The sequence below is a fragment of the Sarcophilus harrisii genome, chromosome 4, assembly GCF_902635505.1.
Source record: "Sarcophilus harrisii chromosome 4, mSarHar1.11, whole genome shotgun sequence".
NCBI lineage: Eukaryota > Metazoa > Chordata > Mammalia > Dasyuromorphia > Dasyuridae > Sarcophilus > Sarcophilus harrisii.
The window spans coordinates 433549064-433577055 of record NC_045429.1 but is presented as its reverse complement, the minus strand read 5'-3'; the positions used below and the strand labels follow the sequence as shown (position 1 = coordinate 433577055).

Here is a 27992-nt window from a genome sequence, read left to right as displayed (position 1 = left end):
TAGTTTGTGGGCCACTGAGAGCCATATACTGAGGTCAGGCGTCAGAAATCATTTCAGGATGTGAGACAGTGTGGTCAGAGGCAGGATTTGAACCCATCTCTGACTCCAAGGCCACAGTATTTCCTGTCAAACATAACCTTGGTTAAAATATATAGGCTGGCTGGGGGGGAGGGGGTAAATGGGGGGGGAGGGAGGGACAGACAGATGAGTGTGTGAGTTTGGGGGCAGTGACAGAAAGAACAGATAAATCTACTTAAAAAACACTCTCCTGGAGTCATTGTGAAGCTCGGATTAAGATTTCTCTGCACGCACAGACCCTTTGCTGGCTACCGGCACAAAGACAACATGGCACCGTAAGCTTTGCCCTCCAAGGCCTTAGATTTCACTGGTTTTCCTGGCTCAGCAAAGGCCAGAGTGGTTTTCCCAGGTTTGGGGGGAAAGGGGAGACAGGAAATTGTCCTGAGATGCTTCCTACCCAGCAGCGCTCTTGGAAGAGGATGTGCTTTCTGCCGGCATTGTCTTGGTGAAAAGCACGGTGCTAATAATAAAGCTGGGGCTGCTGAGGCCGCGCCTGCCACGGCTCTAACTGGGCAGGGGAAGTCTCAAAGAGAAGCCTTGAGGAGGCGTCTTCGGGTACCCAAAGGCCCTGCATGGGGTGGGGGATGGGGGCTTCCGCCTGACCCCAGAGGCTGGGATCAGGAGCCCAGAGGAAAAGTTAAAAAGTTCTAGGTCCTGACGGGAGGTTCCTCATGGAGAGAGCAGGTGACCTGGGCACGAAGGCAGCACAGAGCTTGCATCTGAAGGGCACGAGGCCCTTCCCAGGGGACGGATTCATCCTTGGAGGGGGGTCATCCAAGGGTGTGGCCAGCTTTCTAACTGGCCTGGTTTTGATTCCAGGAAAATGCAGGGCGATCTTTAGGCCGGTCCTCAGTTCTGGTCCCGTTTCTTCCTTGGAGCACTGGCTCCTTAGACTGGCAGCGTCTGCTGGGGCAGCGGGGACAGGGTTTCTGGGGGAGAGGATTTAGTGACCGAGAGCTCTGAAGACTGAGAGAAGGCCTCAGAAACCAGGATGCCGAGGGGTCATTGGAAGGCGCTTCTGGGCCTCGGAGCGGCGCCAGGGCCAGCTGCTCTCCCGGGGCAGGCGTCTTCATCTCAGGCTCCCCCGGAGCGGAGGCTGGCCCGGGCAGCAATGCCCCCCATGCTCTGGGAACACCCCCAGCCCTGCTGTACCTGCTCTAATGGAGCCTGGGCTGCTTTACCAGGAAAGCAAACCTCGGCAGTCACCGTACTCTTGGGGTGGTTTTAATAAATGACAAGCGGCTTGGCTCATCCGGGCAGTTCTGCCCCTTGTTTCTTTCTGTTATCAAGGGATAAAGTACCTGAGGCTGAGCAGTCACTTGATGGACCCATTGGTGGTTTTGCCCTTAAACCTCGGTGCTCATGGGATTAAAGGAAACCCCACAAATCTGCTCCTGACCGGGCTGGGAGAGCATTTCGTGGGACTGATGGGACTTAGGTTGGAGCTTCTCAGCACGTCATTGTGTCTCCCCCATAAAAACCGCCTTGTGTCTCACTGGCTCCCCCCTCCCCACCCCCCGGAGCCTGGGAAGCTCCTCTGCCGTGTTCCGGATCCACGCCTTCTATCACGGTGCAAGGCACTGCCCGCACTGCGCTGGTCCCGGGCAGGAGCTGCGGGACGTCGGCTGCTGCGCCCCCATGTTGGGATCCTCTCACAGCCCGGCTTGGCAAGTCAGGGGAGTCCCTGGGCTCGGTGAGGACTTGGGACACCCCAAGGAGGCCTCCAAGTGGCAGCCCCCGGGCAGGCCCAGTGTTCCCGTACGGACATAAGGCGTGGCAGGAGATGGAGGACTGGCGGCAGAGGAATTCTAGGCCAGATCTGAGGCTCCTGATGAAGGAAAGATGAGGAGGGTGGTTATTTTTCCTTCCCCACCCCCTCCTAAAGTTAGTCTTACTTCCTCAGGGTCTCAAAGAAATGAGTGGGACTTTACTTTCCCCCCTTTCTCCCCCCCACCCCCCGTAGTCAGAGTAGTTGGCTACTCTATCAAAGGATCGAGATCACAGATTGAGAACCAGAAATCAGCTGGCCCAATCCCCACATTCTGTACATGAGAAGACTGAAATCATCCCATGATCACACAGGCACGTGTGATGGATCTGAGACTTTCACTGGCTTTTCACTTCCCAGGTTGTCTGGTCCAGAGGAAGCCCCTCAGGCCCAGGGAGAGTCCCACAAACCATAGAGAATAGAGCTGAGTTTGGAAACCCAAGTCCTAGCTCCAACACTGGTGCCTTTGTCATTGCCTCAAGCTGCCCCCCCCAACTTTTGCATGCCCCTGTGCTTTTCTGTGCATTCTCTCCCTCCCCTGCAGCTCCCCTCTTCCCATGCTCCCCCACATTGTGTGGGCATCTGAGAGGGTCTCAGGCAGGGAGCAGAAGCATCGCATATTATTAAAGTCACAGGTGCATATTACAGAGGGATACGATCTACTCCCTTTTCAGAGCAGCTTCAAAAGGTTTACTCACCCCGATGGCTGCCAGTGTCATTTCAGAAGAATCCAAGTAAAATGCACTCTACGTAGGCAGCCCAGGAGGTGTTGGAGGGGGGCCGGAGCTGCTGCCCCAGGACAGCTCCCTGCCACTGCTGCTCCGCTGGGGCTTCCCCAAGCTTGGAACTCATTTATCAACATCCACTTGACTTTTCAGGTGACTGATTCCAGTGAGTGAATCAGCACTTGATCCAGATCCCTGCAGGGAATTCACTCTTACAGATATCAGCAGCATTCAGGTGTCTGTGCTAAACAGTGTTTATGAACTCAGAGAAGCTTTCTTTTAAATTGTTTTTTCCTTACTGACTTTTTTTAAAAATGACATGACTACACAAGGTTGGATAGGCTTGAAGTTGTGTGCAGGCGAGTGAGCTCTCTCCAGCTAACAGTCTCATTTGTAAGGTCTTGGGGGGACTTTCCTCAACTTCCCTCTCACCCCTCACTTTCTGGGCAAATAAAACAAACTGTCCCCCCTCTCCACCCCCACCCCCCCCAATCAGAGGAAGCAGACCCTCTGAGCATGGCCTAAAAGCTTCCCCCAAACCCTGCCCTTGTCCGGCCTTTCCTTTTCCTGTTTTACTCCTGATCACTGAAGCTTGTCCCAAGGGCTGGGTCACCCTGGACTCCTGCCCTCTGCAACAACACAGTCACCCTAGGCCTGGCTGGCCCTTTCTCGTGAGTCACTTGGCCACCCCAGGCTCTGCTCTACACAGCTGGCGCAGGGGTCCTGCCAAGCCCAGGCAGTGCTGTCACACCTCAAACCCTCGCTGCTCCAGAATCCGACATCCAGTTCTCTTCTGGCCTTGAAAGCCTCACGACCCAACCCCTTCCTCCCTTCTTCCTTCCCTTCACATACTGTGGGGTCCAGTGATGCGCCTCTGAGTCTACACTATCTGCCTCCCATGCCCCCACCTCCCCTGGTTCCTGGCCCAGCCCCCAGCCCCCGTGTCTAGTCCCTTCCCTCGGAGATGACTCTGATTTCTCCTGTGTGGGTCTGGGTGTGTGCCCAGGTGTTTCTCCCTATAGAATGGGAGTTCCTGGAGTCGAGGGACCATGTATTTGCCTTTCCCTGTCTCCCAAGGGCTTAGCACAGTGCCTGGAACATACAAAGAGGTTCACAAATACTTTTTGACTGATTGCTATTACTTGACTAATGGTCAATCAATTAACTCACATCTCAGTTTATTAGACTAGAGACCAAATCTTTCCTTGTAAAACCATATGTTAAGTAATGTTAATAGGTTTTATGTAAAATAAGTAAATTCTTATATTTCAAAGGGTTTTTGGCTTTGAGGGTATTTTTTTTTCCTTATTATTATTATTTAGGAACACTACATCTATTAAAGTACATGACCAATGCAGATGGGTTATTTAAAACTTAAATTCCATCCAGAGCCCCCATAATCCCTTGGAACATAGGAATTAAAGTGCTGACAAAACTTCCCCAACAAACCCAAACAAACCATTGCAGCTTCTCTTCTCCTCTCTGGTTGTAAGTTTGAACCCTGGACCCACACATCTCACAGCTATAATTCGGGGTGGTCCAAGTGTAACAAGACTGCCTTGTAGAGTAGGCCCAAGGGTCATTTCAGCCCCATTTTTCAGATGCCAATTCCTGGTCATTTTGCTTAAAGAGTTCTGCCCATGAAGTTTGCTTTGTCAAAAGTACCTCCCACCAAGGGTGGGCTAATAGAGGAAGTGACTCCAGAGTGCCTCCTCTGAGCCTGGCGCTCCAGGGATCAGTGGTTCTCTGTGCCCTCCGCAGCCGTGGGCTGCCCATCTCCCTCCCTTGTCGGGTGGTACTTTTGTGGGGTTTTGCCATTTTAAGAGAGCTGTTGCTATGTAGATTTCAGAGTTGGAGAATGAAGCAGTGACTTCAGAGGCATCAATGCAGGAATCAACTATAATTTAGTTTCCTTTCATGCTATCTTTGGAGTTTTTTCCTGAGCACATTTTGGTGTAATTATGATGATAATTGTTCTAGCAGCCTCTATTCTAAAGCACGCTCAGGATTTCTTATGGTAATTTCTCTTGTTCAGTAGCTCATTCTTTGATATTTTTGCATAGTACCAGTTTTTTGGCACAAGATTAAGTTTTAAAAGAGACTAATTGCCATTGTGCCTTATTATTCCCCTGAGGATGATTGGAGCAGCAGATTTGTGAGTCATTAAATATCGACTGTTTGTTCTGAGCACTAGCGACACCACGAGAAACAGTCTATGCCCTAAAAGAGCCGAAGTTCTCCTGGGCACTGTGGCGGGCAAACAAGTAAGTGGGGTCTGAGGAAGAGAACCCTGATGTGATCCAGGAGAAGGACATCAAGGATGGCCTGGGCCGATTCTGGAGGGCGAGCCGTGGTCTATGGGTAATTCAGAAGTAGAATGGGAATGAATCTGGATGCCTGGAGGCAGGAGATGGGAGAGTGCAGCCAGCCTCGTTGGGCATGAAAGGGAAGGGTCCTGAGCAAGCCCACGAAGCAGTCTGGGATCCCAATGTGGATCCTTCTAGAGCCGACAGAAGGCTTTTCTTCAGGGACTCCCAGAGCCAGACCTCCCGAGGCCTTTGTTTTGATGACCAGATTGGCCTGTGGATTGGAGGCGAGGAGGCCGGTTAGAAGGACTGATGGCCTCCCAGATGAGAAAGGACAAGGCCGTGACCTGGCAGGTGGAGACTGGGTGACTGGAGTGGGGGGGCCTGAGGGAAGGAGAGGAAGGGCAGGCCCCGGGTCTTACCCAGCCTGGTATCGACAAAGAGCGAGAAACCTGGGACCTCCCGGCAGTGAAGGCACACAGGGCTCTGACAGAGGGCAAGGGCCGGGGTAGAGAGGCGACGCGTGTTCATAGGAGAATCGCGTTCTGTGGGCGCGTCGCAGGCTGAGTGTGGCCGTTACCTGCTCCCAGGAGCTGCAGGGCCGGAGTCACAAAGCTGGCCCCCGTCGTCCGGAGCGTCAGCCGCTCCTCACTGGCCTGTCTCTGGGATTGCTAACGCGCACAGAGACGAGGTCATCCAGCATTGCCACATTTTGAAATGCTGGTAAAAGTTTGAGGCTAAATATTCTGCTCCCCTTCTCCCTTCTTGCTCCCCATCCCCCTCTCTTCTTTCTCTCCACTTCTCTTTTTCTTCCTCCCTTCCCCTTGTTCCCCCCTCACCCCCCATGAACACACCAGCCGTGATGATTGGGTGCTTTGTACATCCCTTCCCAAGTTTGAGGACGAGCTGACAGATTTTCCAAAGTCTGTTTTGGAAGCTCCGCGCCTTTGTGCTTTGTTCAGTAATGGGTAGTTTGGCTTAATTCTGTAGCTTTGGGATAAGTTTTTAGGTGGTCCTTTTGCTGACCACCCTCGTCCTTGGGGTTATCTGGACAGTCTGGGTTATGAATCCCCTTGCAGGTCTACTGAAAGGCGTTCCATTCTAAGAACCCAGGGACAGCTGCCCTCAAGAAAAGGGCATTTAGGGAAACAGGCATGAAGGGGAGAAAGACTGTCAAACTGTAGGTTTGTGGTGTGAGGTGCGACCCCAGAGGACAGAACCTAGGGTCCAGGAGAGGCCGTGAGAGCCCCCGCTGACTCTGCTGGCCATGCTGGGGTTCCCTCACTGTGTCCCCCATTGTGGCCTGTCTGCCTCTGGCCCCCTCCTGCAGGGTCCTGGGCCGCTCCTGCGTGAGTACACCCAGAATGTGAGGAGGCTTTGGGGGGTCAGCCCCTGGGGGTGCCCCTCAGGGCTGGAGGTGCCTCGGGACCCCAAGGCCCACTACCGGTGCTCACGCTGACCCGGTCTGCTTTGTTTTCAAATAGGCATCGACAAGGAGAATGTGGAGCTCTCGCCAACCACCGGGCACTGCAGCGGCGGGAGGACGCGCCACGGCTCCGCCAGCCAGGTCCAGAAGCAAAGGAGTGCCGGCAGCTTCAAGAGGCACAGCATCAAGAAGATCGTGTGAAGCCTCCTCCCTTTGCTTCTCAAAAAACAAAAGCGCCCCGACGCCGCGGCCTGACACCGACTCGCTGCCAGCGGCCCCCGTCCAGCCCCCCTCCCGGCTGCCCGTCAGCCCCCCACGCACACACGCTCGCCCCCAGCCGGCGGGCCCCCGCGCTCCCCTGCTGTGATGCTGCACTCGCCTCCTCTCTGCGTCCCATCACCCATGTGGCCAGATGATCAATTCTGAACAGTCACCGAGCTCAATGCTGCCTTTTCTTTTTGTTTTGTTTCGTTTCCCCCACTTGGGGCGGGTCTCGGTGGGTTTGAGTCGGGGTTTCAAACGGACTTTGAGAGCCTGTCTGGGGAGCTGGAGGGGAACCTCCCGGCGGGGGGGCGAGCGCCGTCCGGCGGCTGTGCTTTCCCTTCTCGGTCGTCCCCCAGAGCGAGGTGAGAAATGGCGCCCGGGACCCCTTCGCGCTCTCTAACTTTCCGCTGTGGGCTATCGGTAACAGTACAAGGCCGGAGGAACTCTGGGCCAGGAAATTCGCGACCCCCACTGGGAGCCCGGATGTGCAGGGCCCCTTTGGGGGGCATCACGTTTCACAGGACGTGGGCGAGAACTGAACACTCGGAGCTTTAGCAATAATCACGGGGTGACGCGGGAGGCTGGGTCCCTTCTTGTCGCCAGAGTCGGAGCGCCGCCCATCGAGACCCATGCCGTCCGGCTGTCCGACCGGGCCCCCTTTCCTCCAGATGTCTCTTTTCTAAGTCATGGATGTGCTACAGGCACTGATCATTCATCACCTGATGGGAATTATGCTTTTCCTTTTCTCCCTTTGCTCTCAAAATAATTTCAGGCAGGGTCATTGGGGATCAAGGAAGCCAGCGTGGCCGAGAGGCCACTTTTTACGTCTCCCGTTTGGCCAAGGGCTACTGAAGCCTAGACCCCCTTAGTTCCCTTGAGTCAAATGAAACGGTACTTAATTTCTGAAGTAGCTAGCTCTCTTTCGTTTAAGTTCGTCAGATACAAATTCCTGGTAGCTGCATATTATCCGGTATTTTCACTGTAAGGTGTGTGGCCGAATTTGTTGCACCTTGAAAGAAAAGAATCGTGATAGTCAAACGCTTGGGTTTTATGAGATAAAATTGTATTTAATCACTGTGAAAAGACGAGCAAACCCCGCAGTAAAGTCACCATGGGGAGACTGCAAGATGCTGCTATGCTGCCAAAGGGCTTGGTTAGAGCGCCAACCTTTCACCTGTGGTACGGTGCAGGTGATGACGACGCAGAGGGTCCTGCGGGACAGATGGGCGTGGAGCTCAGTAGGCAGCGATCTGGACGGGCACATCTAGGGGAAACTGGGTCCTGTGAAAGATAGGTTCAGCCTGCCAGCCCCTGCTTTCCATTAGATTAGAGGTAAATAAATGATCGTTGACTTGGAAGAAAACTAGCGGCAGGGAAAGGGAGAGGACTTAGGGGTTTCCTGTAATACTGTTTTATTAGTGGATTTCAGTAAACTAAATTCCACAACTAAATTAATAAAGAATGGTACAATTAAGTGTTCAAATTTTAATAATATACACATAATCCACATTTACTCACACAGTAACAATGTAATATGTTAATGTAAATAAATTGCCTTTTGTTATATTCAGAAATAACTTAATTTTTTAAATTTGTTTACAGTCCTGGAAAAAAAAAAAAAAAGATGAACACAAACTTAATATGCAAATGATTTGCCAAAATTTTAAAAAAAAACCTTAGTATTAATAATTTTCTTGACATAGGTTTCTTGGGAAAAGTTGAAGACTTGTGCAATTAACCAAACTTAAAAAAAAAAAAATCTCCATGCTCCAAATGCTGCAGTAGAATTGTGATGGTCCCAGCACTCCTGAGCCCATGAGGATGCTACAAGAACAGAGCTGACCTTAGGAATAGAGCAGTTACCTGTGCCAAGGACCAACTTTACCATCAGTTTGTAGTCTTGGTTCTTTCAAACCACATCCTCAGATCCAGTGAATCTGGTTAAGTACTTGTCTCATTTCTTGGCTTTGGGAATATCAGTAATTTTGACTCCATCTTTTCTTTTTTAATCCTTTTTTTGTTTGTTTGATGAATACATTGATGGAAAAAGGGTGTTTGCTTTGTTAACCACTTTCTTTGAAATAGAAAACCCGAACAATTTCTCAATTAAGGTCATTTTTACTACTGAAAATGATGATTTTTGATCCATTCAACTTTTCCACAAGCAGATTTTTCAAGGCATGAAGAAACCAAGCCCCTTGCTTTCCAATGGGATTTGTTTGGATTGATTACCTCAGGTAATGATCAGCGTGGCACAAATCAGAATTATTTGCCCTTCATTTGAAACATAGAAAGTCCATCTTTCTGACCTACTAGTACATCCTGGCAAATTTAAAACCATGGAGGTTGAAGTGGCCATTTTTGGCAAATCTTCACTTTAAAACAAAATAAAACAAAAAAACTTGAGTTTTTTAATAGAGCAAACATGAACGGTTCATAATTTTGTCTTATACCAATCACCTTCCTTCCACAATTTGGGCTATGTTTTCTTACCAGACACTAGGATCTGAATATCTCAATGTCAGAGCACGTTACCCATCATGTATCATTTGTAGGGGTTTTTCCTGCCCCTTTTTTAAGAGGGGTAAAAAAAAAGTATATCAGTCATTTCAGTCGTACATAATCTGTCTCATAAACCAATGGCTCAGTTCTCATGTGCATGCTATTTTCCATAAACGAGAAATATTTCACTTGATTTAGGGACTGAGCTTTTGGGAATTCTCACCAGGGCTCTATTCCTAACTGATCGGTAGGTTTTAGGGCTTTTCTGTTTTTTTTCTAGGGTTGGTTTTTTTTTGTTTTTTTTTTTTTTACTCTTCCACCCCACCCCTGATGTAATGAAGCATGTCTTATTCAATGTTATGCAACAGACTTACCACCAAAAAGTCACTCTTAGTGTCAGCCACAACATTTTTTTTAATGCAGTATATTCACCTGTAAATAGTTTTTGTGTAAAATTTGACAGAAAAGTATATTTACTACACTGTAAATACATGTGACAATATATTGTATTATTTTGCTTTTTTGTAAAGCAGTTAGTTGCTGTACATGGATAACACATAAATTTGATTATTCTTGTGTTAGTATTGTTAACTCCTTGCAATTTGCAATTACATTAAGTCATTTAAAAGAAAATGCTGTGTACTATAAAATCACATTGTTGTATGATAACTTACTCTTCTTTCCATTGGGGCCTAAATTCTGACAATGTTTCCTTATCTACAATCCTGTTAATAACTGCAAGTGAGTCTACATCAGCAGGAAAACAGCTGCTGACACAAAATCGATAATTCTAGGGAAAATTGTAGAAATCAGTTTCAGATACATGTTCTCTACCCCTATTTTCCTCCTCATGTATGTACTCCCGCCCCCTTTTTGAAGTAAAATGTAAATTCAACCTGCTTGGAGCTGTGGGATGTTATGTTTATTTTTTTAAAGTGCCTAATCTTCATAATTATGTGGACTTCCTGTTGGTTTGTCTTAGAGAACAAGGAAACGTCTTTGAAGGAAATACATTTTGGGGGTAGTTAGGTGGGGCTAGAGTGGACTGAGCCAGACCTGAAGTTAGCAAGGCTCATCGCCCTGAATTCAAATCTGACCAAAGTCACTTCTTAGCCGGGTCATCTTGGGCAGGCACTTCACCTTGTCTGCCTCAGTTTCTTCATCTATAAAATGAGCTGGAGAAGGAAATGACAAGCCACTCTGGTATTTTGCTAAGAAAATTCCACGAGATGAACACGACTAAAACAATTGGACGAAATGTTTTGTTGTAGGAATGAAAATAAAATTGTTTTATTCCTATATACTGAAACCACTCTGAACTATTATCCTGTGAAAGACTAGTCCTATTCTTTTTTTAAAAATAGCTTTTTATTTTCTTTTTCTTTTTTTTTTTAGCTTTTTATTTTCAAAATACATGCAGAGATGGTTTAACATTCACCCTTGCAAACCGTTGTGTTCCACATTTTTCTCCCTCTCCCCTCCCCTAGATGACGAATAATCCAATTTGTTAAGTATGTGCAGTTCTTCTATATGTATTTCCACAAGTATCATGCTGCAAAAGAAAAATCTGATCAAAAAGGGGGAAAAAATAGAAAAATAATCAAGCAAACAACAAAAAAAGGTGAAAATACTATGTCATGACCAAATGCAGTCCCCATACTTCTCCTTTTGGATGCAGATGGCTCTCTCCATCACAAGTCTATTGGAAATGGCTTGAATCACCTAAATTCTGTTGAATTCAACAGTGGTTGAAAAGAGCTAAGTCCATCAGAATTGATCATTACATAATCTTGTTGCTGTGTAGAATGTTCTCTTGCTTATTATGCTCACTTCACTTAGTATCAGTTCCTGTAAGTCCTCCAGGCTTTTCTGAAATTATGCTGCTGATCATTTCTTATAGAACAATAATACTCCATTATATTTGTATAACTTGTTTAGCTATTCCTCAACTGATGGGCATCCTTGCCACTACAAAAAGGGCTGCTAGAAACATTTTTGTACGTGTGGGTCCTTTTCTTTTTTTAATGATCTTTTTCGGATACAGGTCCAATAGAAACACTACTGGATCACAGTCTGATAGCCCTTTGGGAACAGTTCCAAAATGCTTTCCAGAATGGTTGGATCAGTTCACAACTCCACTAACAACCTATTAATGTCCCAGTTTTCTCATTTCCCCTCCAATATCTTTTTTTTTTTTTTGACATCCTAGTCAATCTGAGAGATGTGTAGTGGTTCAGAGTTGTCTTAATTTGCATTTCTCTAGTCAATAGTGATTTAGAACATTTTTTTTCCATATAACTAGAAATGATTTTAATTTCTTTGTCTGAAAATTGTTCATATCCTTTGACCATTTTTTAGCTGGAGGATGGTTTGTATTCTTATAAATTTGAGTCAATTCTCTATATTATTTTAGAAATGAGGCCTTTATCAGAACCCTTTGATGTAAAATTTTTTTCTCAGTTTTCTGCTTCATCTTGGCTGCATTGCTTTTGTTTGTACAAAACCCTTTTAATTTAACACAATCAAAATTGTCCATTTTGCATTTCATAATGTTCTCTAGTTCTTTGGCCATAAATTCCTTCCTTGTCTGAGAGGTAGTCTATCACTTGTTCTCCTAATTTGCTTATAGTATCACTCTTTATGTCTAAATCATGAACTCATTATCTTGGTATAGGATATTAGGAGCTGATCAATGCCTAGTTTCTGTTGCACTATTTTCCAATTTTCCCAAAAATTTTCATCAAATAGCGAGTTCTTATTTCAGAAACTGGAGTCTTTAGGTTTATCAAACACTGGATTACTATAGTTATAGACTATTGTGTCTTATGAACTTAACCGTTTATTCCACTGATCAGCTATTCCATTTCTTAACCAGTACCAGAAGGTTTTAATGATCGCTGCTTTGTAATACAGTTTTAGATCTGGCACAGCTAGGTCACCTTCATTTGCATTGACTAGCCCTATTTTTACAAGCAGAGAAATGAGTATTCTATTCTCCAGAGGAAGTCAGCCCTCTTGTGGCTGCCTAAATTCCAGATATTCCCTTTAGAATCTAGCTTTGGAAAAGAATTTTCTCCCAGAGAAAAGATCTACTGATGCAACATAAATCAATTATTTCTATCAATTGCCAAAGATAAGATTGCCCTCTGCTTCTGCTTTGGAGGAAAGTTCATTCCTCCACCCATGTGCTTGACTTGAGTCCATCTTCTCCAGATTTTGCTTCTTCAGTTATTCTCTTTTCTACCCAAAGTCTTTTAATGGTTCCTTGCCCTGTGTCTGAGAATTAAGTTTTACTTCCCAAGCATTTACTTGTCTGCTCTATACCAGAAAATCTGCCCTCAAAGAGTTCCCATTCTACTGATTCCCTGAGGAGAAAAGAATGTTAATAACTGAGCAAATATAAGATTCATGTTTAGGTCTCTTGTTATCTTTAAAGAACAAAGCATGGCCTACCTTCGAGTCTGTTTTCTCATTAAGATTTCTCAAAATAAGTTATAAGGGTGCCATTTTCTTAAACTTCCATCTTAACCAATTCTCATCCATAATCTCCTATGTGCTCCAGGACGTTATAGAAACCACATTCTCCAAGGCCAAATCTAGTGACCTCTCTCCCATTCCTACTCCTGGACCCTTCTGCATAATCGGATGTTATTACCTAAGAGCATCTTACACTGAAACTTTTCTCCCTCTTTGTTTCAGTGACCCATGGTCCAGATTCCCCTCCTAATTCTCAGAGCACTTCTCTGCCTTTTTCAAAATGTCTGTTTTCTCCCTCAATATGGGTAAACTCCAAGACTCAGTTATCAGCTCTTCCGTCGCACTCCCTCTTCCTCTTGGAAGATGGCAGCTTATATTCTCTTAGTGTCAGCTTCCTCCTCTTGGATGACTCCCAAATATACTTTTCTAGCCCAGAACTTATTCCTGAGTTACAGTATGGTATTATCTGCCTACTGGATTCCATCTTGGTATCTGTCATCACACAGTATGTCCTAAGCTTACCATCTGTATCCATGGCTCAACTAGCGTTCCCTCCTTTTACCTACTTTTCTGTCAAAGATATTTTCTTAAGTTCTCCAAATATGGTCAGGCAGAAATATCATTAATATCATGCCTCTAAATCATCCTTTCTTTGTCAGCCTTCCTGACGTTTCCCCAATCCAGGGAATTTTCATCCTCTCACTTGGAAGATTGCAATATCTGAACAGCCTCACTTAGAATCCATCTTCAGACATCTCTTTGGGACTGATTCTGATTATGATCCCTTTGATTCATCATGTTACTTCCTTGTTCAGCAACCTTCATTGCTCCCTTTGGCTTTGGCCAGTGGTTCTCAAAGTATGGTCCAGAGAACCTGGGGATCTCTGAAACCCTTTTAGAGGGTCTACAAATTCAAAAATACTTTTTATTTCCAACATGGTAAATGTCTATAAATATAATCCAGATAAACAAAAACTCTTTGGAGAGATCCTCAATAATTTTTAATAGGATAAAGATACTGAAAACAAAAGTTTGAGAACCACTGCTGTAGGATAAAGTCTAAGCTCCTTAGTCTCATTGATCACATTGATGTGATATCCCACATTTGGCCCTTATCTCCCAGCACAGTCCCCTATAAAAAACCCCCATTTCTAGCCAAGTTAGTGGGGTTTTTCCCCCTTGAACCACATTATTTATAGTCAGTTCTCCTTCCTGAAAGGTATTTGATAAAATCTTCCTGAGATGTTGATGGCCCTGTCTAGTTTTTTTTTTTTTGAGGGGCTCTGAAGAAGGCCCACAGATAGCACACTTAACAATTCTGTAGGTGACATGAAGTTGAAAGAGATTTTTAGCACACTGGCCAATCATCAGAATCTATCTTGACAATTTAGCACATGTAATAATATAAAACGTAATGGGAAAAAATCTCAACCCCATACTTTGGTTCAAAAAAATCAATGACACAACTACCAGAAGGAGGAAGTATGATGAGACAATAGCTGAAAGTCTTATCTGGACATAGCCAAGGACAGTAACACAATAATGCGATGTTAATGGTCTTTACAGAGGAAGATAATTTCACTGTATTCTGCTCCTCTATAAATGACAGCAGCTCTAATGTCACATTGACCTTTGACCATTTTAACTCAAAATATTCCAAAAGGAAGGCAGTCAATAAGATGAGAAGTCAAAAATGCGACAAGTGAGAATCAGAGATACTTAAACCTGGAAAAGAAAAAAAATTGTTTTTGTTTTTGTTTTAATAACTTTTTATTGACAGAAAAAGAAAATTTTTTAAAAAGACTAATGCAGGCAGGAAAGTTTCCTTCAGTATTAGGAAGCTCTTCTGTAAAAAAGAGATAAGACTTTCTGTTCTTAAACATCGCACCTCCCCCCCCCCCATCCCCAAGACAAAGCAAGGAGGGAAAGATAGAAGCTCATCTAGGAATGAGGGGAAAAAACTTCCTAATGATTAGAATTCCTCCAAAGTGGAATGGGCTACCTTAAGAAGTAATGGTTTGGGACAGCAAGGTGGCAAAGTGGATAGAGCACCAGCCCTGAAGTCAGGAGGATCTGAGATCAAATCTGGTTTCAGACACTTAACACTTCCGAACTGTGTGACCCTAACTGTGTGACTGTGTGGCAAGTCACTTAACCCCAATTGCCTCTGCAAAAAAAAAAAAGTAGTGGGTTCCCCTCTCCCCCAATGGAGGTATTAATACTGGGACTAGAAAACCATTTATTTGGAATATTATTGGAGGCAGAGGATTTCTGCCCAGATGCCTTTTAGACTTCTGCAGTTGTGAATGTTCTCCATACTCTCTATTTAGGTTCCACATTCACAGAATATTTAAAATAATCTTAGTATTTAATTTTAAAATATTACCTCAGAAGCCACCTAATTTGTTCCATATCAGAACAAGAATTCTCTCTACAACATTCTCTTTGCTTCAGGAGCTTAGGAGGGGGAGAGAGAACAGACCCAAATATCTCCAGACACGGCCATCCATTTGGGAACAGAATCAGCATCATAAAGTTTCCCCTTATGTAATACCATGCCTGAATTAGTTCCCTTGCAATTTGCCCCATGGGACCATTGGAATAAATCTAATTCTTTAAATTTAAACTATTTGAAGACCTGATGTCACAGCCCTTCCCTTCCCAAACTCACCTCTTCTATGGGTTAAACAAACCCAATTACTCCAACAAATCTTTACAGGGCTTGAGTTCAAGGCCCTCCCCCATCATGGAAAACTGCCTTTTCCAGTTTAACACTGCCTCTCCTGATATCCAGATTGGCACAGAATCTCAGATGTGGACGTAAACTGGACTTAAAGCCACGGTCATGGCACCCGGGAGTGTTGCCCTATTGAGCTCTGTCTGAGCCCACTGAAATTTCCCAGACCATTTCAGATCTCTCTCCCCTCAGCCACCTCCCTATCCCACGCCACTGTCTTAAAAGGTGAAAGTGGCTTATTGAACCCAAGTGGAAAATTTCCATTAAAATTCATCTCACATTTGGCCTAGTTTTCATCGATGAGACAGCTGTAATCATTCATTACTTCTAACTTTTATAGCACTGTCTACAGCACCTTCATTTGCCATTAGATGATGGAACAGTCTTTCTCTTCTGAGGTAGAGAAGAGGAAGGGAATCGAATAAGGATTTACATAGTGCCTCCATGTGCCAGACATGGCCTAAGAATTTAAAAAACCCCTACATATTTAATAATAAAGAGCCAACATTTATGTAGCACCTACTGTGTGCCTGGAGCCCTGCCTAGGGCTTTACATATATCTCACAAGTACCTCTTGAGATCGGTATCATTATCTACATTTACTTTTTTCATCCTTAGCACCTAAGGATGCCCCTATACAGAACAAGCCCTCCACTGTTTAGAAAGAGGAAGGCCCCTGGGTTCATGGCAAAGGAGCATTTGGGTCATGTGTGTAGCCCACAAAATAATTGGATATTTTTCTCCAAAAGCTCCTTGTGCTGGAACTTCTACTTTTCAAGAAATCAGCACCGTCCTAAGGGAAATGACTCATTAACTCAAATGAAAATTAAATCAATGATGATTTTTATACTCCAGGAAGAGACTCTTTCTTTTTGATGATGAAGAGGCAGGGATGAATGGAAGTAGTGACAGGGAATCGCTACCTAGAAGCTGCCAGGACTGTGCTAGACCCTTAAGGTCAATGTCTTCAAAGATCTCCCTCTTCCCCTTGCAATTCAGGCCCTTTGACCTACCACTAAAGCTCGAAATCCTTAGCTTTTATATGCAGTGAAATCCTACCCATCGTCCCCTACCACAAAAGCAAAGTGAATGATTCATCCAGTGTCACACAGGTAGTGTGTGGTAGGATAAGGATTTGAACCCCATCTTCTCACTCCAAATCCAGGGCCTTTCCCAGTACACTGCCTTGCTTCCAGTCTGATTTTGGCAGAGGTAGTGGGGATCAAAAGAAGCTCCCCCTTCTCATGATGGGCTTTTGTTATCTTGGTGAAAAGTTGTTTCCCACCCTTCCTTCTTGGTCATTCCTTAGAGGGAAATGGTCTCTTGGTCTAGGTGATAGTTGACCGGACAGTTGGGAGTCCCACGGAATTAAGGCAGTACTTGAATGGCCTCTGTGAAACTGTTAATATTTCAAAGAATAAAATCTAACTCTGGGAGCAAGAGGGATGGGAAGTTGCACTAGAGCCATATACAAGTCTTTTCTGAACCCCCCCCAAAAAAAAACCCCATAAAGATGTAAAGCGACAGGTAGGTAGGTCAGTGGATAGAATCCCAAGCTTTGAATCAGGAAAACTCAAATTCAAAACCCAAATGTAGTTTCAGAAATTTCCTCACTATGGAACTCGAGAGGTCAGCCATTGGAGAAAGCAATGGCAAACCACTCCTGTATCTCTGTCAAGGAAACCCCAAATGGGGTCATGAAAAGTGAGACAGGACTGATAAATGGCAATTAAAGGGGAAAGGGTAATTCAACTGAAACCACACCGATCTTTTTTTTTTTTTTTGGAAGGGATCCTTTTTCTTTTATTGTCTAAATAATAGTGCCTTCTTGCAGACTTGTGACTTGTAGGTTAATGTGTTCAAAGCTGGAATTTCTGAGCCACACGATTTGGTCCAAAGGCTAAAAGAAACTTGGATGATACTTGTTTGAATTTTTTTTTTTTTGGTTTTTGTTTTTTTGAGACAATTTGAGTTAAATGACTTGCCCAGAGACACACAAGTAGTAAGTGTCTGAGGTTAGATTTGAACTCCTAATTTGGAAATAATGGTTTGTTATCCTTATATGTGTCTAATTGATATCATGTTACTTGACTTCCCAGTGGGTGGTGAGGTCGTACAAGGGGAAAGAGAATTTGGAATTCAAAATTGAAAAAGAAAAGAATGCAAAAAATAAGTAATAAATTGCAGGGGGGGCCGGGGGATTTGACTGAAAAAAGAAATCTCAAAAGTCAGACTGGTGCTTGAGCTCTCCCAAATATATTTAATCACCCTTTTTTCTTGTCTTTCAGCTTTTTATGGGCCTCTTTCCCAACTAGGATACAAAGTCCATAAGCCAGGAATAGTAATTTCTCCTCTTAGCACCCCCTTATTCAAACCTAGCAATATTTGGCTTGCCTGAGATAGACTGAATCTTTTTATACTTGGTGAAATGAGTAGGGCTTCCGTATAACTATCAGATCAGTCAAGATGTGATTATTATATAGCATATACTGTGTTAGAAACAAGTGTGTATAGGGAGACACGGGACACAAAGACAAGAATGAAAGACCCTCTCCTTATTCTATGGTCTGTTTTATTAGAAGATAGAATATAGGGTTTCATCCCAGCCTCAGTTTCCCTACCTGTGAAATGAGGTGGTAGAATGGGATGACTTGTAAGGTCCTTTCAAATTCTAAGTCTAGAACAATCCTATATAAACTGCTTAATCTCTTTCAGCCTCAATTTCCTTAACCTGGAAAATCAGGAGATCAGAAAAAATTTATCCTAAGGTTCCCTTTCACTTCTCAATTTATGAACTGGAAACCCAAGTTCAAATCTTTCCTTCTCTGCTATTTACTAGTTTTGTGACAACAAATGACAAAACATCTCTGAAGCTCTGTCCCCTATTGTTAATACTTATAATACCTACGTCAAAGCTTGCTGTGCAAGTCTGAGATAAAGTGTATAATTCAAATTGAAGTTATTATTTTTTAATAGCTTTTTATTTCTATGCATGGGTAATTTGTCCACATTGACAACTGCAAAACCTTTTTTCCAATTTTTTCCCTCCTTCCCCCACCCCTTTCCTCAGATGGCAGGTTGACCAATACATGTTAAATATGTTACAATATAAGTTAAATACAATATATGTATACATGTCCTAACGGTTATTTTGCTGTGTAAAAAGAGTCGGACTTTGAAATAGTGTACAATTAACCTGTGAAGGAAATCAAAGATGCAGGTGGACAAAAATTGAGGGATTGGGAATTCTATGTAATGGTTCATATTCATTTCCCAGAGTTCTTTCCCTGGGTGTAGCTGGTTCAGTTCATTACTGCTCTATTGGAATTGATTTGGTTCATCTCATTGCTGAAGATGGCCACGTCCATCAGAATCCATCCTCATACAGTATCGTTGTTGAAGTATATAATGATCTCCTGGTCCTGCTCATTTCACTCAGCATCAGTTCATGCAAGTCTCTCCAGACCTCTCTTAAATCATCCTATTGTTACAGAACAATAATATTCTATGATATTCATATACCACAATTTATTCAGCCATTCTCCAATTGATGGGAAATGGCAGTTATTCTTAATTGCCACTTAAAGCAAGGGTTTCTCAGCAGATTAGCTCTTAAAAAAAAAAAAAAAAAAAATTCTTGGACCTGTTTTTTTTGGAGCACTAGAGGGTGCTCTATAGCCATTATCTGGGGCATTGTCTCAGCCTCTGGACCTCTCCATGGTTCTCATCTAGGCAAGAGGGTTGGAGTATGTTGGAAACGCTTTTCTGCTGGTGAATCTCTCCTAGCCGGCTCATAGATTGAGACCTGGATCGCCTGTTCTCCTCCAATAAATCTTTCAGACTGTGCTTTTGTCTGCTGGAGTACAAGGGAGGAAAAGGGTGGAGGAAGAACATTGTAGAGCTCAGAATCACTAGGAAAAAAATGAAAAGAGACGGTAATGTGATGGAAAGGAAAGCTGAATCTGGAGTCCAAGGTCCTGGGTTCAAAGTTCTGGGTACTACAAACAAAAGCTGAAGCTGCCTGTTGCTCAGATCATGAGCTTCTCATTGCAAAATTCAGACTTAAATTGAAGAAAGTAAGCAAAACCATGTGACCTAAATAAAAGCTCTCATGAAGATGAGGTGGAAGTGACGAATAGATTTGTGGGAGTTTATCTGGTGTCTAAATATGGACGAGTTTCACAATATTATATAGGAAGCAACAACCAAAAACACCCTAAAGAAAAAGAAAAGCAAGAAAGCAAAATGATTGTGATGAAACTTTACAAATACCTCGGGAAGACCTGGGTTCAAGACTTGCCTCTGACACACAGTCCTACCCGATCCTGAACAAATCATTGAACATCTCAGTTCATCGTCATTCTATTTTTCTCTTTTCTATTTGCTTCAACCAATCCTAATATATCATGAATTAAAATCAATCAATGAACAAGCATCCAATAATTGTCTACTATGTGCAGGATGCCTGAGATACAAACAAAAAGCAGCTCCTGCCCTCAAGGGGATTGTATTCCTTCAAAGAAAATAACATATAACCAAACAGAGAATCTGTACAGTAAATAAAAAGTACTTTAAGGGAGGAAGTGGCACTAGAAGCAGAAGAAATCAGGAAGTCTTTGTAAAGGAGGTGGTACTTAAACTGAATTTTGAAGGGAGCTCGAGATCCTAAGATGGGGAGACCAGGAGGGAGTGTATTCCAGGCTTGGGGGACCCACTGTGCAGACAAGGGTGTAGCAGATGTGGTTTTGTGCATGAGAATGTCCAAAAGGCCAGTTTAGCTGGGCCTTATAGTGTACAACAAGGAGTAAGTAATGTGTACTAAGATTAGAGAAACAGACTGGAAGCAGATTGTGAAGGGATCTAAGTGCCAAATAGAGGTGTGATGTTGATCCTTAAGGCGATAGAAAGCCATGATAGCTTTTGAGGAGGAGAACCCCAATCAGGAGACTATTAAAGTAGCTCAGGTAAGAAATGATGAAAGTCTATATTAGGATGGTGACTTTGTGAATGGAGAAAAAGGGACAGATATAAATGATATCATGGAACCAAAATTACTGTCACAGCAATGACTTAGCTATAATGGGTAAGGGAAGTCAAGGAGTTGATGATGGCCCTTGTCTTGTTCATCGGCACCAGTGTCACTGAATCAAGGAATAAGATGAAAAAAAAGACTTGGAAGGTAAGAAGGGACCAAGACATCCAGGTGACGAGTGATAGAAGTGATATTTGAAACGAGGTCCAGATCTTTCTCAGACAAACTACTGCCCTAATCACACTTCCTCCATCTTGTACTTATAAAGCTGATTTGTTTGAATCCACATGGAATCCTTTCTATTTGTCTCTATTAAATTCCAGCCTACTTAGAATCTTTATGAATTCTGAACATCATCCACTGTGTTATCTATCCTTCTCAGCTTTGGGTTATTTCCTAATTTTATAAGGGTGCCATCTATGCTTTTATTGAAGTCACTGATAAAAAAAATATTAAGTATCACAGGACCAAACGCTGATCCCTTGTAAGGCAAAACCTCAAGAGATCTTTGAATTTACATCAAATCTCTAATGGCAAATGCAAGTCCAGTCATTCCACTGGTATCAAATGCCCCTAATTGCAATAACATTGAGTTCACATTTCTCTATCTTCTCCAGAAGAATCATATGAGATTTTGTCAAATACTTTGGTAAAATCTAAGTAGCCTGTACCTCCAGTATCCTGATTCTCTCATCTAATAACCCTGTCAAATAAGGAAATGGCACAGATTGTCCCTGAAAAAGCCAGAGGAACCCTTTGGGTCACTGCTTCCTTTTCTTAATGTTTTCTAGTTATATTGTTACTGATCTGCTCCACCATTTTGATGGGAAGTAAAGTAAAGTTTGCCAGCCTATATTTTGCAGCCTTCATTTGCTTCATCGTTTTAAAAATCAAAAATCCAATGTCTAAAGTTCCTTTTAACCCTGAAGTTTTGACTCTAAGTCATTTGATGGCAGTGGATTTAGCCAACTAAATTATCTATACAGAAGACTTCAGGTGGCCATTGTTGGAGTTCTTAGACTATCAGAGATACCTAGATTATAAAATGTCAAAAAAAAAACCCCATGATTTTCCTTTTAATTTGAAAAAATTATAACTTCTAAAGATCCATCAATTTCACTTCCCAGATTCTTACCTGGTTACTGAGTAGCAATTCAATAAAGTAAGAATTTATTAAGGGCCAGCTATAAGCCAGATATTTCCAGGCACTGGATTCAAAGACAAACATCAAGCAGTTTCTGCCTTCAAAAAAGTATCCTGCTGGTTCGAGAAAAGAACAGGGAGAGGGCATAAAGACCGTGTAATCCAATCTCCTCCAAAAGAGATCAAGGATCCTGTGAAACCCGCCTCTTCCCAGACTTGGTGTGCAGGTAGTAGATCTGTCAAATGACTATAATGATTAACACTTACGAGGAAGAAAAGGCAGGGACCTCAAGACTTCTTACAGCACCATGGACACTTCCTCTAAACCTTCCCATTCAGTTTTAGTATTGAAATCCTGGTCCTTCACTGTAGAATTATAAATATGAGGGCTCAGTGTTAGAAGGGACATCATGTAACTCAATCTCTCCACTTTACAGATGGAAAAACTGAGACCCAGAGAGAATAAGTTGCTTGTCCTTAAAGTGACATAATTCATAAAAAACTGAGTCAACATTTCCTGGTTCTCTGACCCCAAATTCCATATTGTTTCTTTTGTTCTATACTACTTGTCAGGAGTAACTGAGGGAGATAGCTATCTGATGGGAAAAGTGCATTTTAAGACAAATGCAAAAAAGATTCACAGATTTTTTTTTAAGAGGAAAAAATTGTTCTCCTATGTGATGATTATTCATAGTAGAAGACAGGTAGGCTGTTTAGCAGGAAGGAGCTGTGAATAATGTGGTCTTGACCCATTTCCAGATCAGAGGAAGGCTATATTCAGAGCCCTTGCTAAAATCCGTGGGTTCCCCCACCTCTAATATGGCTTTTGACCTCTTAGTACTCGAAAACAGATATAATGCTCTTTATTTAAATTTCATACCAATAATCTACTAGCCTACTAGAAGTTTCTCTACTATTCCTCTTCAGAACAGGCAAAACCTTAATATTTATTTTGTTGTGATGCAATGTAGATATTGCTGGAGTCAGGAAGACCCATGTTCAAATCTCTCTAGAGATAATGTTTTTAAATGTATCTTATTTTTATTGATTTCTTTTGTTTTTATGTCACATTAACTTTTAATATATTCTTCTTCCCTGTTTCCTACCCAGGCCCTACTTTCTATAACAAAGTTTTATTGAGCACAACTAATCAATGCATTTATTATGTCTGACAGACAATATTTGTCATATTTCCCACCCTTAGTGCCCCACCTCTGTAATAGAAAGAAGGAGATCCAATTTCCTTTCTTTTTTCATTGTTGTAATTATTATGTTTCTAATTTTTCTAGTTTTGTTCACATAAGCCTTCCTACAAAAAGTTCTGTGACGTCTTCATATTCATCCTTTCTTTCCTTCCTTCCTTCCTTCCTTCCTTCCTTCCTTCCTTCCTTCCTCCCTCCCTCCCTCCCTCCCTCCTTTCCTTCCTCACTCCTTCCCTCCTTTCCTTCCTTCCTCCCTCTCTTTCTTTCTTTCTTTCTTTCTTTTTTCTTTCTTTCTTCCTTTCTTTCTTTTTTCTTTCTTTCTTTCTTCCTTCCTTTCTTCTTTCTTTCTTTCTTTCTTTCTTTCTTTCTTTTCTTTTTTCTTTCTTCCTTCCTTCCTTCCTTCCTTCCTTCCTTCCTTCCTTCCTTCCTTCCTTCCTTCCTTCCTTCCTTTCTTTCTTTCTTTCTTTCTTTCTTTCTTTCTTTCTTTCTTTCTTTTCTTTCCTGAGGCAATTGGGGTTAAGTGACTTGCCCAGGGTCCCACAGCTAGGAAGTGTTAAGTGTCTGAGACCAGATTTGAACTCAGGTTCCCACTACACCAACTAACTGTCCCTATATTCATCCTTTCTTAAGGCAAAAATTCATTGAATTCACATACTAAGCTGTTTAGTCATTCCCCAAACACTGGGCATCTACAATAATTTCTAGTTCCCTGCAACATAAAAAAATATTGTTATGTTTTAGGATATCTGGGACCGTTTCTCTTTGTCATCAATTTACTTGGGGTAATAAACCTAGTATTAAGATCACTGTGTTAAGGATGCAGATAATTCAGTCATATTTTAAGCATGATCCCAAATTGCTTACCAGATAATTAGACCAATTCACAGCTTCATTGCCACTTTATATATGTAGTAGCTAGATGATTCTCTTATTACTTATCTTTTCCCAGCCTCAGTTTCCTCATTTGTAAAATGGTGATAAGAGTGCCTAACTTACAGGGTTGCCTAGAACAGAGATATCACAGCTCTCAGGGTACATGTGACTCATAGCATCCTCAAATAGAATTGGAACCAAATTAAAATGTAATTACTATCTGATTTTAATTTGCTGATTATATATGTATGTACATAATCAACAATAAATAGATATCATATACACATACACACATTATATATATATATATATATAAACGTATGATTTTCTAAGTCCATATGTGGTTTATGGGGGTCCTTTTATGATTTAGTGGACCCCACTTCTGTGTCAATATTTACACTAGTTGATCTATCTTCAAGGACTATATGAGTTGTTGTTGCTATTATTATCATTATTATTATTTTCAGGACATGTGTATTTTCCGTACTATTCCCACTATAAATAAAGATGATGTAAAAATCAGGCCATCTGACTGTTAACCCTACCCACATTATAGTAATATATATAGTAATATAACATATATAGTAATATTGTGGGGAGGGATGGCCTTGGTCTTAGTCTTAGGTTTCTCATTATTCCTTATCCCTAAACTACTACAAGTATAAAACAAGATTATGAATTGTGTTATGCTGTATTATATTATGTTGTGCTATGGTATATCATATTATATTATACAAGATTATATTATATATGATATGAGACAGGATTCTTCTATCTTCTGTAGCTTTACCTTGAGGTAATGAGTGTTCTGGAGCACCTGGGTGGTTCTTGGTTCTCATGGTCATCCTGTTTCAACTTGTCAAATTGGGGGTGGGGGTTCTAATGTGGAAAGGAATTTACTCTCTGAGGGGTAAATATAATTTTTATCCCTGAATTCTAACTGTTATAGAAGTGTAGGAAAGGCTGGGATTGGGGAGTGAGCACTGGTTGTGGCATTCAAGTAAGCCTTGAATCACAGTAATTAATGCTAGAATAATAATTAACAATTGTAGAGTACTTTAAAATAAAATACTACAGATGTCATTCCCGTTTTACAGATGAGGAAATTGAGCCCCAGAGACTTGGCCAGAGTCATATGCAGCTCAAGATAGAATCTTACTAATTCCAAATCTAGAACTTTATCTACCATGCTACACATCTTATTGAAAAGGATTTTTGAAATGTTTGTGGCAGCCCTTTTTGTAGTGGCTAGAAACTGGAAAATGAATGGATGCCCATCAACTGGAGAATGGCTAAGTTATGGTATATGAATGTTATGGAATATTATTGTTCTGTAAGAAATGACCAGCAGGATGATTTCAGAGAGACTTGGAAAGACTTACATGAACTGATGCTGAGTGAAATGAGCAGAACCAGGAAATCATTATACACGGCAACAACAATACTATGAGGCTCAATTCTGATGGATGTGGCTCTCTTCAACAACGAGAGGACCCAATTCAGTTCCAATTGATCAATGATAATCAGAACCAGCTACACCCAGGGAAAGAACACTGGGAAATGAATGTGGACTACTTGCATTTTTGTTTTTCTTCCCAAGTCATTTTTACCTTTCTAAATCTGACTTCTTGTACAAGAGAACTGTACAGATCTGTACACATATATTATATTTAAGATATACTTTAAAATGTTTAACATGTATGAGACTGCCTGCCATCTAGGGGAGGCGGTTGGGGGGGGGGGAGGGAAAAGTTGGAACAGAAGTGAGTGCAAGGGACAATGTTGAAAAATTACCCATCATATGTTCTGCCAATAAAAAGCTATAATAATAATTTAAAAAGAAAAGCTTTTTTGAGAGCTCTAAAGAATGACCATTGGATAGATTGCTAGATCTGGAACAAGAAAGAATTGAATTCAAATGTGGTTTCAGACATTTTCTGTATGTCCCTGGGCAAGTCACACATGAGCTAATATTTGTAAAGTGCTTAACACAATAATCTGGTATATTTCCAGAAACAGGTAGATAAGTGTTCCTACACATCTCACCTCTTTGATTTTCCTAAAATGCAATTCTGACCATGTCCCTCTCCATAGTAGGTGCTATATTAATGTTATTCTCTCTTTCTTCATCTCTGGTTGTCTCAGTCTCGTGAATTAATAATAATACTTACCTCCAAAGATTGTTGTAGGGATAAAGAGCTAATATTTGTAAAGGGCTTTGAAAATCTTAAAGCACTAAATAAATATTAGCTACCAGTGCCTAATGTTACAGAAAAGGAGTGCTCTGTCCAAGATGCTGGGGTTGTTAAGTTTAAAAGTCAGGATTGGAATCCGAGTCTTCTGGCACCATCCTGCCTCAAGTCACTCTCAGTCAGATATGTTTGCTCCTTCCTTCCTGTAGTTTTACTGCATCTCATGGCCAGATTCCCAGCAGTAACAACAGTGTCTCTGCCTCAGCTTTGACATCAACTTCCACTGCCCACTTTCAGTTTGCCCTGTCGCTTCTATTCTTCAACTTGTCGTTTTTAGCATCAGTTCCAGCATTCTAGATGAGAGAAAATGTGGGGAGAATGACTGAAAAAAACCTAATTATATACAGGAAGAACTCCACAAGGAGAAAAGCTTCTCTTTTTCCTTTTCTCCATCTTTCATCTCTTTGCTTCCTAAAATTAAGATCTGATCATGCCATATGCTATTCAATTAACTCTAATGGTTTCCTATTAACTCCAGGATCAAATATGGAATCGTCCAGTTGGCTTTTAAAGCCCTTCATAATCCTGTCCCTTACACTTTGCTTCTGGAAAAGAAAATAGGTTGTTCTGTGACGATCAGAGTATGTGAGTGTGAGAAGGGGTGTGAGTGTGGGTGTGGGTGTCTCTCTCTTAGTCATTCCTGCCAGAGTCCTCTTTAATTGGCTAATCTGATAGTCACCTACCCAAGAGTCAGTGTTGCTTCAGAAAGGGCAGAGGACTGGATGATAATGGTCCGTTAGCCTGTGGAAGATCATGGCAAAATTTGGCTGCCCAGAGAAGTTTATCAGTATTGTATATACCTGTTGCAGTTCCACGACGGCATTCTAGCATGAGTTCTGGTTAATGGACGATGCTTTCTCAGTCATCAGTGGGGTGAAGCGGGTGGTTTGCTGCTATCTCAATGACAATAATTTTTTTTTTTTTTTTTTTTTTTTGGCTGAGGCAATTAGGGTTAAGTGACTTGCCCAGGGTGAAGGAAACTGAGGAAGAGGGATCTAAAATGAATTGCCTAAGATCACCCAGGGAGTAAAGCAATGGATGTAGGATTTGAATCCAAGCTCTGAATGCAGACCAGGAGCTTCTCTGCTGCATTAGTCTGGGATTCTCATCTATTTGAGCTAGGGAAAGCAGAAGGCTTCCTGATGGCTAGAGGGGAAGAGAAGGGAGGAGACGATGGAATTTTCAACCTTCTGGGTGAGGATTCTACTCTTGTCCTGGTCTTTCTGGAAAAGAAAAGAGAAACAGATCTGGTAGCCACAAAGGAAACTAGTCAGATGAAAAAATCTTATAGAGGACCATAGTTTTGGCTCCCCCTGCCCATTTTAGAGATAAGAAAAATGAGGCCTAAGGAAGGGGAAATCATTTGCCCAAGGTCACTCCAAAAGTAATGGGAGATTTGAACCTAGATCCTCTGCTTCCAAATCCAGTATTTTCTCTACTTCCAATGGCAGAAAGAGCCTGGGAATGGATCCTAGGATCCAGTTTAGATCTATGGTTCAATGCTCTTCACTGTGCCTGAATTTCCTCAACTGTTAAATGAGGCCATTGGCTGATTCCCTAGGAGACCTGATTTGAGGATTCAGGGCTGGACCCCATCACGATGTTCCTCATTCAGCACAGAGGGAAGCCTTCCTCTCCTCTCCCCTTCTTTCTGGTCCCCCACCTCCTGTCCCCCCTCCTTTTTCCAGTTCCTCCTCTCCCTCTCCATTCTCCTCTTTCCCCTTCCTCCTTCCTCCTCCTTATCTTACTCCTCCTCCTCTCCCCTCCTCTTTCCCCTCTCTGTGCTCCGTGCTCCTTCCTCCTCCTCCCTTCCCCCTCCTCCTCTTTCTCCTCAATGCCCTCTTCTTCTTCCCCTTCTTCCCTCCTCCCCTTTCTCCTCCTCCTCCTTCTTCTCCCTCTTCCCCCTTCTCTCCATTCCCTCCTCTTACCCCTCCCCATGCTCCTTCCTCCTCCTCTCTTCCTTCTCCCTCTTCTCTCCCTCTCCTTCCTTCTTCTTTCTCCCTCCTCCCTTCCTCTCTTTCTCTTCCTCCCCTCTTTCTCCTCAATGTCTTCCTCTCCTTTTTCCCCTCCTCTTCTCCCCCTCTTCCCCCTTCCTCCTTTTCCTCCTCCATCTCCTCCTCCTCTTCTTCCTCCCCCCTCCTCCTCTCTCTCTTCCCCCCTCCTCCTTCTCCCCTCCTCCCCGCCCCTCCCCTCCCGAGGCTCGGGCT

The 27992-nt window shown here is 42.8% G+C and overlaps 1 protein-coding gene across 18 annotated transcripts in view; it reads left to right on the top strand.

Annotated features, from left to right (window-relative positions):
- NF1 (neurofibromin 1) overlaps window positions 1-9974 on the top strand; it is a 230363-nt gene extending 220389 nt beyond the window's left edge. For 15 of the 18 annotated variants that reach the window (XM_031967656.1, XM_031967647.1, XM_031967653.1 and 12 more), the window contains one exon: window positions 6362-9974. In XM_031967656.1, the coding sequence (XP_031823516.1) occupies window positions 6362-6504 (143 nt within the window). In that variant the 3' untranslated portion in view covers window positions 6505-9974. The remainder of the gene's footprint in view (window positions 1-6361) is intronic. The other 3 variants (XM_031967657.1, XM_031967654.1, XM_031967644.1) reach the window with 1 other exon arrangement.
- The last annotated feature ends 18018 nt before the right edge of the window (window positions 9975-27992 follow it).